Source organism: Monodelphis domestica, chromosome 4, assembly GCF_027887165.1.
Source record: "Monodelphis domestica isolate mMonDom1 chromosome 4, mMonDom1.pri, whole genome shotgun sequence".
NCBI classification, from domain to species: Eukaryota; Metazoa; Chordata; class Mammalia; order Didelphimorphia; family Didelphidae; genus Monodelphis; species Monodelphis domestica.
This window is the reverse complement of record NC_077230.1, coordinates 445268380-445286658: the sequence shown is the minus strand read 5'-3', so window position 1 is coordinate 445286658 and position 18279 is coordinate 445268380. Positions and strand designations below refer to the sequence as shown.

General features: G+C 38.6%; 1 protein-coding gene across 2 annotated transcripts in view; it reads right to left on the bottom strand.

Annotated features, from left to right (window-relative positions):
* Nucleotides 1-7052: 7052 nt before the first annotated feature.
* The window catches only part of LOC100029598 (zinc finger protein OZF-like), a 32405-nt gene continuing 21178 nt past the window's right edge, over nt 7053-18279 (bottom strand). For both annotated transcript variants that reach the window (XM_007492607.3, XM_056825820.1), the window contains one exon: nt 7053-13850. In XM_007492607.3, coding sequence (XP_007492669.2) covers nt 12157-13850 — 1694 coding nt within the window. In that variant the 3' untranslated portion in view covers nt 7053-12156. The remainder of the gene's footprint in view (nt 13851-18279) is intronic.

The window sequence follows — 18279 nt, the reverse complement described above, 5'->3', positions numbered from 1 at the left end:
TTTTCAGTTAAATCTGTAGCATATTAAAAGTTAAAAGGGCAAATATCCCTACTGTAAACCTGCAGAATGAGAAAAAGTTTGTTTGGGTTCTTGGAGATGTATAGATAGTGGAACTGACACAAAGAGGAGCAGAACTTCTCTGAGCTGATGAGGAAAAGCTGTTCAGAAATGGCTGTCTGATGATTAAAACATCATTTAAGAGAAGGAAATAGGAAGCATTTAGAGGAATATGACTTGTTACAGGTGAACACTCATAACAGGGTTGGAGAGGCAGTTTCAGCCTCCGCAGAAATGGGATCTTTCTGACTAAGCCATTCTCATAATTTTTCATTATTAAATGTTTGGCAGATCATGATACCTAGGGAGAATACTTTTATTTTCTTCACTCTTTTAATTTCTCTAAATTATTGTAAAGAGTAGTTTTTTAGAAATTAAGTCAGATTAGCTGAAATGCAGGGACACCAGAGCCAGTGATCAGAGCCACCCCCAGCCCCACTGCAACCACAAATAACCAACCACACCAAAATCAGTCACAAAGCCCAGAGCTCCAACCAAAGGATTGTGAGGAACAAGCTCTGGTAACCAGATAGTGACCACACAGCACTGCTAAATAAAGCCTGCAGCCCCCAAATTCCAGCAGGAATTTTTCCTTTTTCTTTTTCCCCACCTGACCCCAGTAAACTTGCTCTAGGCCCCCCAATGCTACTGCTAAAATAAGCTCTATTTCCTTTTAAAGGGGATTATCTTGCTCCTGGGAGCCATTTAGAGTCCCCGTGTGGGTGCAGCCTTAGCTTAGGAAAGGCAGGTTGGAGTAGAGCAGCAAGATTTTCTTCCCCCTGGCCAACAGGGGTCTACCTGGTTAGCTGGGCCTCTGGGAGTGATCAGCAATCCCAGTCAGTTCACTCTGGAGGTCAGATTTCTCTGGTGGCTCTGCCACTACCCCTCAGCTAAGGCTGGTGGTGAGGAGCCCTGATAGTTAGAAACTTCCCACCACTCAAGTCTTTTAAAATTTCTTTTCCAGCCCCTCCTCCCATTTTCCTGCCTTTTATCCTGGGCGGAAGGGGGGGGGGGCATTCAGGCCTGCAGCCCTAAATGCAGCCCAAACCCCAGTACCAGGGTCCAGCTGTTCCTGACATGCCAAGCCAAGGGCACCTGGGGGGTCACCTTATGAGCCCAGCTGGAAACAGCATCCAAGTGGCCACTTGAGCCAATCTACTCTCTGGCCTGAGATGAAATTCTGTGAATCTGTGATTTCTAGAATCCACTCTAGAGTGGATAGTAATAAGGTAAAGTACCTGGAGGTCAGCAGCCACTGAATCCAATCCAACAATCATTTGATCTGCTGGGTACTGGGCCAGGTGCTGGCATACCAGGGCAGAAATAAAACAGTCAACAAGTACCAGCTTACTATGTGCCAGAGGGGAAAAAAAAGCAATTCTTTCCTTTTTTATTTTAATATTTTTGTTTTATTGGCCTATAATTGGTTTAAATAATTTGTAATAATTTTCTTTGTTCTTCATTTGTTATCAATTCTCTGTTTTCATTCTTTATGCCAACAATCTGGATTTCCCCTTTTTGATACATGAAACTAGTTAATGTTTAGCAATTTTTAAACTAGTTTTATGATATATATATAAATACACACATATGCCATTTTCAGTTGAAGTTTAATTGGAATGGTTTGACTTTCTATTTTTGTTACTATGACTGTTTTTGTTGTATGTCCATTTTACTAATCTGATCTTTCTTTTTTTTGTGAATGTTCATAGATAAGAATTTATTTTTGAATACCACACTGACTTCCTAAAACTTTAGATCTCTCAATATTGCTATTTTTTGAAGGAATCGTCTATTGTTCTTCTGATTTGCATTTACACAATTCTGTAGTATTGCCGTATTAAATGTGAGAATATAAATTTAGGTTTTATGTTAAATATGAGAATTCTATAGTAATATTGTGGTTGTTGCTCTAAAGACATTATAACAGTTCAAAAATAGCTTTTGGTAGCTTTGAGTGGAAATGGAAAAAGGTTGCTAGAGACAGGTTTTAACAAGCCTACTGTGGAAAGGATATCTGTGAATCAAGCTTTTGAATTTCTGTCCACTGAGGTGGAGCACAGTGGTTGGAATGTGATTAGGAGGGGGCGTGGCAGTTGGAGTGAGAAAAGAAGATTGTGGGAAAAACTGCTAACTGAAGGGCCTTTGCCCTCTGAACTCTTTTGAGTGTGGAGCAAAGACCTGGAGCTCTAGATCCCAACTTGAGGAAAAACCTTGCCTTCATTTCCCTTACCTAGAAGAAAAAGAAGGTTCCTCTATGTTTGAGAGCATCCATTAGAGGAAGTAAAAACAGCAACAGCTGCTTCTAAGGGGCTGATCCCTTAACTTCAAGGGGTCAGATCTTTTCCATCCTTTGACCTTCCCAAGAAGTACACTTGCCACTTGTTAAGGTAGGAGAGAGACGCTGAGTAGCTAAGAAGATAGATGAGTTGAAGTCTCTTCTTCCCTCAAACCTCTCCCCTTTCTTGATTTACTATAATTATTAAACTAGTTGATACATAAAAAATCGCAGTCAGATTCATATTGAAGGGAGAACAAAGAACGTGAGGCTGGTGGCTAAGCCTAGCCATTAGCCTAGGCGAAACAATGGGAGCCAACAGTAACAGTCTGTTTGCCAGATAAGGGGAACCCCTGGGGTTCAACTACTAGTTAAGCCTTGCTAAGTAATCTCCCCTAGTCCCCAAAGTTCAAGGACACTGGTCCTGTCAATCATTAACCTAACCTTACCCAAGGGTAGCTCACCTATGGTCGAGTGTGAGGTAATTTCAAAGACAGTCTCTCAGCAAGGGATACCTTTCTCCTTTTACCTCACCAGCCTCCATATTCCCTCGGACCCTTCAACTCCTCCATTCCCTGTTACAAACCCTCCCTTATCCTCTGTACCACTTCAATCCTCTCAATTACCATCATTAGACGCGTAGCTCTTCTCGGGTGAAGTGAGGCTCAGCCTCACAGGGGCTTCTCCATATCTGGTGGTGTCTTCAGCTAGAGTTCCACCAAGGCAGCCTCCTTCAAAGCCAAGGCAGGAATCTCAAGAACCAATCTCTCCAGAAGCCAGGAAATGAAGGTCAGCTACTCACTCACCCAAGACAAACTCCAAAGAAGACCTCCAACACCAAAGTGCACAGGAGAAGATCCAGGAGCAGTCCTTTAGGAAGCAGTCCAAGAGCCAAGGTAGAAAATCCCCAGACAGAAAGTTCAGGACTTTCTATAGTCCTTTTGCCACACCACTTCCTGTCCCTTCCTCCACTTTACAGGAACCAATTACAGTCTTTCAATTTGCCTAGTACTTCCCAAGGGCAGGGCAGTGGCCTTTGGAGTTGTCATTGACTTTAGCAAGTGACTTGCAAACTCTTTTACTTAATGTTGAGTGTTTAAGTTTTAGACTGATTAATTTAAAAGTTGCTGATTGGTAGACAAAGTTTGATTCACTCTTGACATAAGAAAAAATAATTTAAAAATTTTCTTTAATAACCAATCTGTGAATATATTTTAATTTCATTATGGTTTGTAAAGGATATAATAAGCATTCGTTTTTCTTGAAATTTTCTGGAGGATTGCTATAATAATACATGATCAATTTTCCCCATTGGAATATTTTATTTAAAATTTTATTATATTCCATTAGCAAAATTTCACATAAATTTTTCAAGGTTACATGATTCATGTTGTCTCCTTTCCCTCTGACAACCCTCTCCCATAGTTGACAAGCAATCCCATTGGGTTTTACACATATTATCACTCAATACCTATTTCCATATTGTTCATTTTTGTAATAGAACAATCTTTTACAATCAAAACCCCAGATTATATACCCATAAAAACAAGTGATAAATCATGTTTTCTTCTTCATTTCCACTCCAATGGTTCTTTCTCTAGATGTGGATAGCATCCTTTTCATGAGTCCCTCAGAATTGTTCTGGATCATTATATTGCTGTTAGTAGCAAAGTCTGTTACCTCGGATTGTCCCATGATGTTTCAGTTACTGTGTATAATGTTCTCCTGGTTCTACTTATTACACTCTACCTTGTCTCCTAGGTGTAGGTCATGAAGCGAGAAATCTGTAGGACCTGCTTGTATAGCAGCTCCATATTCATGGAGTTCTCACAATTTGACTTGCAAATCCTGTATAGATGAGGCAATAGGATTGTCTCCCCATAGTGTGGAAAGGAAAACTGTAGCAAGTTCTGGACTTTCTGCCACTGAGTTGGAGCAAACAGCAGTTGGAAGGTGAGAGTGAAATTGATGGACAGCAATGGCAGTTGGTAGGGAGTAGTGGCAACTTGGAGTGTCAGTTGCTCTCGTGATGGACTGTCTCTTATCTGTCCCTCGGACTGGAAGGAGCCTGTCTCCCTGACTCGGGATAAAAGGGCCTCTATTCCTGGATTTCCCCAATTGCGTGCTCTACCTGGATTCCTGTGATCATGTCATTGAACAAAAGGATTAAAGGGGAGCAGTTTGAACTGTAAGGCTGGACTTTAGGTTCATCAGCCCGAAGAGACAGGCCCAAGCAGCTCTGAAAGTCAGAACCTTTTCTTCCTCTCGCTGTCTACTGTTAAGACTTTGAACTTAAGAAAGCTAGCACAGATTAGCATAGACAGGAATAAAAGAAACCTTCCACCAGTCTAGGAGGCCTGGCCTCAACTCGAAAGTTAAGAGAGACTCAAACTGAATCAAGGGAAATCCTGATTCCCTCTTCCCTGATACCTCCCCAATTTGAACTTGTTATTAAAATTCAAATTTACTTAAATAACCACAGTCAGGTAAGAGGACTATCATTTCAGGGGGACATAGAGGGAGCTGAACCCAAGGACAGCTATTCAACCATAAATGGTCCTAATCAGACCCTTGCTGGGTGACCTTGGTCCAGGGGGAGGCTTGTCCCTCAGGGGGATTGGTTCTTATCTCCTCAGGGTATCTTCAACATCCATCAATAGAGAAGATAGACCCCTCAGGCTATCATAGGTGGCCCATTTCTCGGGAACCCCAATTTTCAAAAATAGCTTCTTGGCAGAGGGCATCTCTCTCCTTTTACCTCACCAGCATCCATATTCCCTCTCTCCTTTCAATCCCTCCATTCCCTGTTACAAAACCTTCCTTATCCCTTTTCCCTCTTCAATCCTCAACAATTTGTATAACTATTACAATCGCAATGATGTATATGCAGGAGGGAAAGACTTAGCCTGCATAGGGAGATGTCCAAAAAGCATTTCATATGGTAAGATGTGTAGAGCTCCCCTGGACCTGCTACTAAGATGAAATAGGGTCAGAGGGAGAATGGCAGGCCATTTTTTAAATGAGTCTCTGTACAGTTTGCCAATCATAGTTTTGAGGCCTTTACTGATTCCCTCAATTTGAGCTCTGGGGATGATAGGGTACATGGAATTTGGAAGTTATCCCTAAATAAGAATATATCTGAGGGGGCAGCTGGGTAGCTCAGTGGATTGAGAGTCAGGTCTAGAGATGGGAGGTCCTAAGTTCAAATCTGGCCTCAGACACTTCCCAGCTGTGTGACCCTGGGCAAGTCACTTGACCCCAATTGCCTAGCCCTTATCACTCTTCTGCCTTGGAGCCAATACACAGTATTGACTCCAAGACGGAAGGTAAGGTTTTTTAAAAAAAAGAATATATCTGAAATAAAATTGAATCAGTGAATGAGTTCCCTTGTCTGAATCAATACATGCAGGCAGACCAAAGTGAGGAATAATCTCTTTTAAGAGCACGTTCGCAACAAAAGCCCCTGTGGCCCGGGTAGTAGGAAATGCTTCTGGCCATCTGGTCAACTGATCCACTATGACTAGACAAATTTTATATTGTCCTGCCTTTGGCATAGTGATAAAATCAATTTGTAGGTGTTCAAAAGATCTGTAAGCCAAAGGATGCCCACCAAAAACTTTGCCATGAAGGGAGTGCTGATTGAATGGCTGGCAGGTACAGCAGGCTGTACATACCTTAGAGTTTATGGTAGTTATGCCAGGAACTATCCATACTCTTTTAACAGAATCCACAATGTCTTGGGTACCAAAGTGACCATTTTTGTGTATGGGTTGGCAAATTTGGTCTTAAAAACTTCTAGGGAGCAGGGGTTTTCCTTCATATGGCACCCATACTCCATTTATCTGCTCAGCTTTACTTTTTTGCTTCCATTTTCCACTTCCTTTTCATTGTATGAAAGGGATGAATTTAAGTCATTAACAGTTAACAAGACTCCAACCCAAAGCAAGCAATCAGGATTCATCAAAGCTACAATCTCATGGCTCAGAGCTCCAGACTGGTGAAAAGTGATTAAGTATTGGGGGAGGGTAGCAAACTTAACTTTTAGTTTTTTTCCCCAAAAGAGGCAGATTTTGGGAATTAATAAATTCTGATTGCCAGACAGTGACCACTTGGAACGCTTAACCCAAAAAAACAGGTGTAACCCATATCTCCAGTCTCTAGCCATTTAGAGGAGATTATCTTGCTCCTGGGAGCCCGTTTTTTTTTGTTTTTTGTTTTTTTTTTTAAGGCTCCAATCTCCCTTCTGATCCCCAAAGTGCCTCTAGCATTAGCTTATGTGGAAAGTGAAGAATTAGGTAGAGCAGCAACAAGATCCCCAAAGCTGCCTCATTACTATGGGGGTTCTAGGACCCTGCTACTTCAACTTCTGCTCCCCTGACCCTGAGGAGAATTTCAGGGTAAAATCCCTGAAGGAGACCTTGGCCAGAGCCTGAGCTCTTCATCCAGGCTTTTTACATTCCCAGAACAGCTTTCTCTATGCCTTTTGCCCACCCAGGGCTGCTCAGTGAAGTGGCTCTCTGCCAAGCCACTCCCCAGAAAAGCTTTAGGGTCCAGCCTCTAAGAACTAGTGCCTCAATCCCCCAACCCTGTAATCCCACCTGGAAGCACGTGGTGACTGGCTTTTTTGCCCTTGGGAAGGGGAAGGGAAAAAGGTCTTCCTAACATCTTAGCTACAACTCAGGCATTCCCTGGGGGGTTGGTTTTGCCTATAAGGAAGTTGTATGTGTGTGTGTGTGTGTGTGTGTGTGTGTGTGTGTGTGTGTGTGTGTGTGTGTGTGTGTCCTTTTGCCTTAAATAAAAAGCTTTTGATTTTTATTAATATTTTTTCCCTCCCAAACCTTCCATATTTAAATTCTGTCAAACTACGGCATGCCTACACTCACACCATTTTCCTTCCTAATCTTTTGGATGTCCCATTCTCTAGCCCTGGGTGACCCTAGCCAGTACACACTAGAGTAGCACCATCCACAGACAGGAAGTAAAGCTGCAGGCATTTAGGAATTTAATTAATAAATTTATGAATATAATTAAAGATAAGTTAATATATCAAATCAAATTAAATCATGTGGAATAAAATTTAAATTAAATAAATATTAATAAAACCAAATTAATAAAATCAAAGAAAATAAAATTAAGCAAATGTAATTCAATGCAATAGTAATTAATCTAATATACTAATTCAATCCTTCATTATTTCAAACATCATATTTCTTCTCAGCAATAATGTTAATTATTATTATGATTTATATTTATTATTGGTACTATTGCCTTGCATTGGTTTCTTATTTAGCTCTACTATAGTAGCTTTCTATAATAAAACTTGAAAGAAATTTTGTCTTTTTGTTTGTTTTAGGTTCCTTTCATTTTTTAAATTGCCCATTCTGCAAGTCAGAACATCTCCTTACTGAGAATATACTTGTATCAGAGCTACTGAATTCCCCAACAATTGCAGCTAAAGAAACTTCATTCATATATATATAAAGGACCAGGAATTTTCCGAGGCAGATCAGGACAAAAAGCCTAGAAATTATGGGAAATATTGCACCTCTGCCCAAACTATTAAATTCTTGGAGCAATCCTAACCTAATTTTCCTAAAGAACATGATATGTCAAAGAAGGAAGCAAAGAAATGGTACAAAGCCTGGACACAAAAGTCCTTTAGCTGGTATGGTTCTTTTTGATTTTAAAGTTTTGAAATACCTAAAACTAACTATTGGCCATAAGAATTCTAAAGACTATGCCTATTGGTAATTGTGGGCAAGTATGGTTGAAAATTCAACCAAACCCACTGAACATAGCTTGGCTGACTACGAAAACCATCACAAAGTGCATTCATTGCCTTCCAGTCAGAAGGTTCTTTCTCTAAACCCAGGCCAAGATTTGACTCCTTTTGTCCCTCCCCCATTAGACCCCACTCCCATCTCCTTTCCTACCAACCCACCTCTGTACCGTACCTTACCAACTGACCCTCACCTCATAGTTTCTCCCTTTCCACTACCCAGTGCCCACCCACCTTCCCAACCATCCTTCTCCCCCCTCCACCATTCCTCTACCTACCTACTATCCTTTCCCTGACCAACCCCACCCATCCTATATAGTCTTCTCTTCCCCATGTCTACCTCTGCTCAATTTCCTTTCTCTCTGCCCACTCTCCTCCCCTCCCCAACCCTGATCTCCCCTCTCCTTCATGCCTCTACCCCCTTTTTGCCTTGCCTCCCCATCTCCTGACTAGCCTCAACCAGAGCAACAAGTCAAGCAGTAGTAATCACAGACAATTCAAATAAAGGCCTATTCTAAGGGATGTTCCCACTTATAATAAAAAAAGGAACTTAGTAAACATTAGACACCAAGCACCTTTCCCTCCACCAGACATTGAGAGATTCAAAGGGGAAAAAACAACAACCCCTTCCTTTGAAGATGAGCCCATTGTAGGCATGAATAAGTAGGTGACTGATCTGTTCCATGCTCTTTTAATGGAAAGAGAAAGAAATGAGGTTCTTTCTCTTATTAATCAGGCCCAGGGAGAGGGGGCGATTCATTGGTCAACCTTAGGCTTGAATGGGACCCAAATTCAGAGGAAGATTTCTTACAACTCTGTTAGGCTAGGAATGCAATGAGAAACTTTTTCTGTCAGACCAGGTATTTGGACAAAATTTAAAGATTTATGGTAGAAGGATGTGGAGGAGTCATCTCAAGTTTATTGATATGTTTATTGAGCTGAAATGCAGATATCTGGGCCTAGATCTTTCTAGGGGAAAAGGTGTTAGACACATAAGGACACAATTTGTAAAAACAAAACAACTGCTGCAAGGTGGTTGAGAACTATTTTATGACTACATGTCCAAACTGGTCTTCTATGGACCTCAATAAATTAAAGAGTGTCAGTTTACATTTTTGAGGGCCATGGAAAGATAGAATGCTAAATTAGTGGAGAAATTAGACGAAACATTAAAGAAGGAAATAAATGCATTAAAGGAAAAAGTTGAAAAAGCAATTAAAGCAGGTGGTCACCCCTGTAAAGCAATCTACAAAGCAACCGCTAATATGTAATTTTTGTGGAAAGGAAGGTCATGTGGCTATGAATTGCTGGAAGAGGAATCAGGAAAATAGAAGCTTGAGGAATAATAATAATAATAGATCCTCTAACAGGATCAGTGATTATAATAGAGCAAATCATAATCCACACCAAAACATCCAATATGTGGTTTGTCCTCATTGTGCTCAGTGTGGCAACCCCCTTAAGTGTGGGGGACTCCAGAGGAATCTAGATGAATGATGGTACTCGGGAGGGGAAGGGAACTCAAAGAGACTGGAGGTGAATTTTAAGCCCTTTCAGACCCCACTGTCTTACTGATATTAACTGTTTCATTTTGTTCCCCTCCCCATAATGGAGAAATCTCTAAGGCAATTTTAAATACAAGGTGTATTTAATTTCCTGTGGACTACTCTAACAGCTATCAAAATTGGAGAAAAGGACTTTTGGATTCATTTCTCACACATAAAGCATGTACCTTCTATTGACACAGATTTGCTGTATCCTGTTACATATATTGTAATTGCTGCTTATTTTTTTGTGTGTGGAAGAAACAGACCCCTACCTCCTTATACTTGATTGGATCCAAATAAGTGATAGTGATATTTAAAATAATATTGTGATTCTAAAGTGATTAGCATAATCCCATCACAATCATAATTGCAATTAAAATTCATGATTTTTATAAGGCTTTTTTAACTATAGTTTTCTAAAGTATAAAACTGCTTGTAAAGGGATTTTCAGCCTCTCCCTTATTACAGAGTAAGCACTTCTCTTAGTCATAAGATGCTGACCCTCTGAGTTTCACATTGAGATATGGTTCAAATGCCTCTTCCCTTTTTGGAATTAACCACAAGTAATATCCTTCTACCCCCAGATCAGACGACTCTTAGGTAATAGTCATTATTATTTCTCTTAATAAGGTTATTTATTGCTTTCTGATTTAACCTTTGGATAAATATGGGGTTTCCTAAATGAACTAACCAATCAGCTTTGTTGGGTAACCATTTCCTAAGAAGGTCTAAATGATGCTATGTCTTATGATAAAACTCATGCACCTCATGATGCAACAGTCCAGTTTTCTTTGGCCCTCTTCCAATAAAAACTTACTGCCTTGACTTGGAAATTTTGACTTTTTCACTTTATTTTTTTTTTCAAATTGCTCATCTCTATGACCTGGACTTATTTCCTAACAGTTCTAAGATTCAGTTTTGTTTATAAGTTTACATATTAATCTACTCTAAAATATTCTATTGGATGATGTATGTCACTTCCAGTTACTGCATTTTGGCTTTTAGCTGTGCTACTATTTATAAAAAGCTTTCATCTGGTGAAAAAATAATGCACACTGACATTGTGGATCATGGCCAAGTTACAAAGAAAATAGAACTTGCTTTTGAGTAAAAATATCTTTGTATTATGCCTGTTTGGCTGAAAAATTACTGTCTGTTCAGAACCAGGAATTCCTGATTTTTATAATTTTTATAATTGTTTTTCTTTATATTTGCAATTGGATATTTCATTTTTCATTTCGTCTTATTTTTTTTGTAATTTAAGTACACAGAATCAGTATTGGTTTTTATTTTGAAGGATAAGTTTACAATATGTAATACCAGTGCATAGCCAAAAGCTTTAGACTATGGAAACCTGTATTAATATTTAAATATTATGGAAAAGTTAACTAATAAATGTTTTTAATTTCAGAAGAAGGAATCACAAAAGAGCCACGGCACAATGCTAAGAAGCATGAGGTCTAAGAGACCAAGTAAGGTGTATACACTTATAGTGATTTAATTTAGAAGTAAGGGGAGAGTTAATCTCATCTTCACAATTCTATTTCCTTTTATTCTACTTTGAGTATTAAAAATTTTATAAAATTAATACTTGCAATTCTTGGGCATTAATTTAAATCTAATACATCTCAAACAAAAGATACAGAACATTACAAAATGTAAAATGCATAATTGTGATTATATTAAAACCTCCTTTTCTTCATTAATGATAAAATGATAGGATTCCATTACAATCATATGCCATTTGTTCTGCAATTTCCAAAATGATAAATTAACTCTTAATTTCCTATTTTTTGTCACCCCAAAAAGAGCACCATTAAATGTTTTCTATTTTTAATATATATAGTTCCTTTTTTTGTTTGTTGTTTTTTAATGCCCTTTGGACCAAATTGATCTCTCTAGCATGCTGAATTAGTTCACAATCACAAAAGTTCATTCTTTTTTTCAGTCTTCCCACATCTACTCCAACTTTTGTCACTTTCCTTTCCTGTCATAATAACCAATCTAATAGATGTGGGCTGGTCCCTGACATTTATAATTTGCATTTCTCCAAATGAAACTGATCACTCTCCACCTCAGGAAAACACATAAACTTGAGCACATCCATTAGTTTTTTTTCCCCCACTATGAATTCCCTGATATGAAGAGATGATCTCTGGCTGAAAGCCTTCCTATAGGGAATCCATCTGGAACTGGTTTGTTGAGAAGACATTTTCTCATACTGAAGAAGCTCTGGACTCTCCATTTCAATGTCTTTCTTCATTCATGACAGAAATAAGATTTCTATCCAAAACGAATTCCCCTTTGGTAATAAAATATGACTGCTGCTTGAAAGACTTAACACATTGACCATATTCCTAAAGTTTCTCTCTAGTATGGATCGTCTTCTGTTAAATAAGCTAAGAGTGGCAACTATAAACTCAGCCTTACTCATGAGGTTTCTATAAAGTGGGGATTTTCTGACATGAAGCAACTGTAGAGCATTAAGACAAAGGCTATCCAAATTTATTACATTCATGAAGTTTTTCTCCAGGATTGATTCTCTGATGTGCAAGACTCACCCTGTGTGTGAAAGCCTTTCCACGTTGTGTACATTTATGAGGTTTCTCTCCAGTGTGGATGCTCTGATGTGCAGCAAGATGACCACTCCGTGTGAAAGCCTTTCCACATTGTATACATTCAAAAGGTTTCTCTCCAGTGTGGATTCTCTGATGCCTAGCAAGAGAGCCCCTCACTGTGAAAGCCTTTCCACATTGTTTACATTCAAAAGGTTTCTCTCCAGTGTGGATTCTCTGATGCTTAGCAAGAGAACCCCTCACTGTGAAAACCTTTCCACATTGTATACATTCAAAAGGTTTCTCTCCAGTGTGGATTCTCTGATGCTTAGCAAGATTGCCCCTCTCTGTGAAAGCCTTTCCACATTGTGTACATTCAAAAGGTTTCTCTCCAGTGTGAATTCTCTGATGTGCAGCAAGAGAGCCTTTCTCTGTGAAAGCCTTTCCACATTGTTTACATTCATAAGATTTCACTCCACTGTGGATTTTCTGATGCTTATGAAGATCACCCCTGCACGTGAAAGCTTTCCCACATAGTGTACATTCATAAGGTTTCTCTCCAGTGTGGATTCTCTGATGCTTAGCAAGAGAACCCTTGTCTGTGAAAGCCTTTCCACACTGTGTACATTCAAAAGGTTTCTCTCCAGAGTGGATTCTCTGATGTACAGTAAGATTGCCCTTCACAGCGAAAGCCTTTCCACATTGTTTACATTCATAAGGTTTCTCTCCAGTGTGGATTCTCTGATGTACAGCAAGATTGTCCTGTACGGTGAAAGCCTTTCCACATTGTTTACATTCAAAAGGTTTCTCTCCAGTGTGGATTCTCTGATGCTTAGCAAGATGTCCCTTCTCTGTAAAAGCCTTTCCACATTGTTTACATTCATAAGGTTTCTCTCCAGTGTGGATTCTCTGATGTGCAGCAAGAGAGCCTCTCTCTGTGAAAGCTTTTCCACATTGTATACACAAATAAGGTTTCTCTCCAGTGTGGATTTTCTGATGCAAAGCAAAATGATCCCTCCTTATGAATGTCTTTCTACACTGTTTACATTCATAAGATTTGTTTCCAGTGTGGATTCTCTGATGTGCAGCAAGATTTCCCCTCTGTGTGAAAGTCTTTCCATACCGTTTACATTCATACGGTCTCTTTCCAGAGTGGATTATTTGACATGAACCAAGCTCAGAGTTCTGACTGAAAGGTCTCACCCCTTTATTGTTCACAGAAAGCATTTCTACATGTTTACTCTTTGGATGTCTTCTGAGGTCTAAACTTGATCCATAGGCAATTCTCCCTAGGTTACCTTGATACATGGGCATTTCAGGAGGTTTCACATGGAACTGCTCAAATCCTACTTTTTCAAGAAAGCATTTGGTGTATTCACTATCTTGACAATAGTTACTTCCTGAGGTCACTTTCATGTACTGATTTAGGACTGAATGGTGGCTGAATTTTTCTGTAATTTCATCAAATTTACAGTCACTCTTTCGATTTTTATTTACATTGATATTAAAGTCACAAATTTCTCTCAAAATGAAGTCGCAGAGATCCTTATTCATGCCTCTTGAAAGGCCAGATCCTTCCACAAAAAGGTTCAGCTTTGGAGACATATTCTTCACTTCAATATTAGTCTCTGCCTCTGAAGAAAACAAATAATGATATAAACACACATGGAAAGGGGACATTCACACACACACAATATAAATTCTTTCCTCTGATGGCAATAATTAAATGGATTTTTATTCTATTTCCCAAGGACAAAAGGAGTTTTCAAACTTAAACAATCAGAATCAGACTTTGGATACACCATTTGGTCATAACTTCAAGATGGAACATTTTAGAAATACAATAACAATGAAACTTCACTACACATCTATGACACAGATGGGACCCTGATTCTCATCATACTTTACAACTCATGTCATAAGTAAACAATGGAGAAGTAACCTGACCCACTTCCTTGTAAGTAGACTAGAACTCAAATCCTGTGATTAAGCACACTTTGTTCATAGTACTGAACAATCTTTGTCCACTGCCTTTTCTGTCTTTCTTTTAAAAGTCACTCTTAGATTAATCTTATAATTTTGTGAATCTCAGGTAACCTTCCAGATATTCCATTCCCATCATTTTGGATACATTATCACATGGTCATTCTTGGTAAATTTTATATGTTAAACTGAGAAACAACTTCACTATTTTTAACTCTCAAGTAGTAATTTTCAAAGTGAAATATAAGATTTCTTCTTTTCTCTACAGATGCAAAGATATTATGCCATTCAGTGCAGACACACTCAATATTCATCTTATTTTACAATCTACTATATATTATGTCCCATACTCTATATTGAATCCATCATCCATCTCTTGGGAAATAAACAGTATAATTCAGGGTTGGTGTGTCAGCCCCCAAGCCTAGCTCTCCCTTCACTACATTTAAGAGTTTTATATATCTTTTGGGGAAATAGCGCTTATACACCTGCTTTCACCTCACTCCCTTGGATAGGACATCTTTGGGCCTTTTTTCTCTAGCAGCCATGGTGATTCCCCTCACTGAAAACAGGAGATAAAATTTTCTCTTAGAACTAGAAGCCATGGGCATAAGGAAAAATAAAGGGATCAGGAGAGAAAAAAAATTTGGTCCTCTTAATGAAATGAGGGCCTGCAAGCAAGTACTACAGAATGGTTTCTGTTGTATTCATTGTTGGGGCATCTGCAGGAGGGTAAAGATCATGGAACACATTTGCAATGATAGGCACATTTCACACCCCCCATTATCTAGAAATTAAAGGCAGCTGATAGGGATGGGGTTAGAGGTCAGAACTTGGAGTCAGAAATACAAACTTAATGCAGCCTGAGAGAGATTTTAAGTGGGTGCTCCAGGGCAAGTTATTTAACCTCTGTTACTTCAGTTGGCTCAACTATATCAACTATATCAAGAAGAATATCAAACTCACAGGGATGTTGTGAAGTTAATGATAATCCTGAACTCCTTCACTCAGTAGAGAACATAGAGCAGGTATTTTTATAATGCTTATTGCCTTCCCTTTCATTCCTATTAGCAGGCTTAGAATTTGAGGGAAGAATGAAGCAGGAATAAGGATATACTTGCTAGACAGGGGAGAATTAGGGGCTGTGATCTTTAGATTCATACTTCTTTTTAAATTTCATTTCCAAATTGTTTATTTTTAGAAGTGAATAATCCTATAAAACAGCAACCTCAAAACAAAAACATAAATAAACAAGTGAAAATTTGTTTGCTTTCATCTGCATTGCAATTGCAACAGCTCTTTCTCTGGAGACATTCTTTGTCTCTCAAAATTGTACTGGATCAATATATTCCTGAGAGTAGCCAAAGCTATCACTTTTGAACATTCCATAACATTACTACTACAGTGTACAATGTTCTCCTGATTCTGCTTATTTCACTCTGCATTACTTCATGCAGGTCATCCCTGCTCTTTCTGAAATTATCCTATTCGTCATTTATTACAGCACAATAATATTCCATCAACTTCATATACCATAATTTATTCAGTCATTAGTCAACTGATAGACATCCCTTCAATTTCTAATTCTTTCCTACCACCAAAAGAGCAGTTACAAATATTTTCCTCTAAGTGGGTCCTTTCCCTTTTATTAATGTTCTCTTCGGGGCACAGAACTAGTTGTGGTATGGCAAGATAAAAAATGTATGCATTATTTTGTAGCACTTTCAGAGTCATTCAAAATTGCTCTCCAGAAAGGATGGATCAGTTCACAAATCCAATAGCAAGGTATTAAGTGCCCTTGCTTGGTCATAAATTCTTTCTTTCTTCATAGATCTGCCAGGTAAACACTTTTATGTTCCCCAAATTTACTCACATCACCCTAAATGTCTAAATCATATGTCTATTTTGACCATATCTTGATCTTGAAATAGAAGAATAAACTGAGGAAACTTATTTCTTATTGAAACAGAGAATGTAAATTGAGGGAAACTGTTTCTTCTGCAATGACTGCTGTTCTCTGGCTTTGACTAGAGAGAGCTGCTACAGGAACCTGAAGCTGTTTATCTGTAATGGAGGTAGGAATAAGAAATGCTGAGGGATGCCACCACTCAGGGATACTGCCACATAGGGATTGTGGTTCACAGGGGAACTGCCTACAAGGGAATGCTCTAGGGTCTGCTCTGGGGTTTGCCTACTGATCTCTACTGATGGCTGATGGATCAATCTATTTCCTAACCTCCTTCCTCCCTCACCCTCTCCCTTAACCAACCCACTTCCTCCTGCTACCCTCTCCTTCCAATTCGTCCCTCCCGCCCTGAGTGAACTATAATAGATATGAGTTTTCTTTCTCAGGTAAGGGGTTTATTGTGATAACAGGATGGGAAACTGAGGTAAGAGGGATGAGGATTTCCCTAAACTATGGGGATAATTTTAGGAAGGTTTGAGGAAGTAGTTCGATCATAAACTGTAACTCTAAGACAGTTAGGGAGATGGAGGACAACAGCAGTTCAAAATCTTCTTTCTTCTTCTTCTTCACAAAAATCAGCATGGCTTGTCTCCTTTCTCAGCTTTAACCCCAGAGAAAAACAAAGTTCAAAGTCTCTCAGTTTCTCCTGGCCAGCTCAACTCTCAAATAGACCACCAACTCAAAAGCCAAGTTTCTTCTTCTTGTCCACTTCAACTGTCCAAAGACAGAGACAAAGTCCAAAAGCCTTTTAGATCCTGCTTCTTCCCCTCAGTGTGGCCAGAAACCCCCAACTCCCACTCCTGGGAACATTCTGTTGGAATCTTCTCTTGACTGACAGCTAGAGCTAGATCTCCAACCCTGCATCTTGGCCCACAAGTCCTGCAAAACCTCTCTCTCTTCATGTCTCTATCACAATATAAGGTATGAGTTAGTGGTCTATACCTAATTTTTGCCATACTGTTTTCTAGTTTTCCAAGCTCTTATAATTTTCAAGCATTTTATATAGTTAGCTCTAGACAGTATATAATATTTGAGAATCTATCTGCCAAGAGAAGCACAGGAATTATATGAACACAACTACCAAACATTTTTCACACAAATAAAACTATATCTAAACAACTGGGAAAGCATTCATTGCTCATGGGCAGGATGAGCTAATATAATAAAAATGACAATATTATCTAAATTAATTTGCTTAATTAGTTCCATACTTAACAAATTAACAAAAAAACATTTTATAGAATTGGAAAAAATAACAAAATTGATACATAGGAACAAAAGATCAAGAATATCAAGACAACGAATGAAAAACCTGAAAGATGGTGGCCTAGCAGTACCAGATCTTAAACTGTACTATAAAGCAGTGATCAACAAAGCAATATAGCATTAGCTCAGAGACAGAAGGGTGCAGATCAATGGAATACCCTCTGGGTAAATAATGTCAGCAATCTGGTGTTCCACAAACCCAAAGATCACAGCTTTTGGTATAAGAACTCAATATTGCACAAAATTTCCTGACAATTAGAATGTAGCATGGAAAAAATTAGGTTTAGATCAATTTCTGACACCTTATACGAAGAAAAGTTCACAATAGGTATATGACTAACATAAAGAGTGATATCATAAATAAATTAGGTGAATGAGAAGTAGTAACTCTGTCTATGCAGAAGGGAAGTAGTAAAGACCAAGCAAGAGACAGAGAACATTATAAGATATAAAATGAATTATTTTGACTATATTAAATTAAAAAGGTTTTGTACAAACAAAACCGATGCAATCAAAATAGAAGGGAAGCAACAAACTGGAAAAATTTTTATAACAAATTTCTCTGACAAATATCTAATTTCTCAAATATACAAAGAACTAAGTCAAATTTATTAAAAACCAAGACATCCCCCAATTAACAAATGGCCAAGGGATAGGAATTGGCAGTTTTGAGATGAAAAAATCAAAACCATCAATAATCACATGAAAAATGTTCTAAATCCCTCCTGAATAGAGAAATACAAATCAAAACAAGTCTGAGGTATCACCTCACAGGTAGCACAGTAGCCAATATGACAGTAAAGGAAAGTAATAAATGTTGAAGGGGATATGGCAAAATTGGGACACTA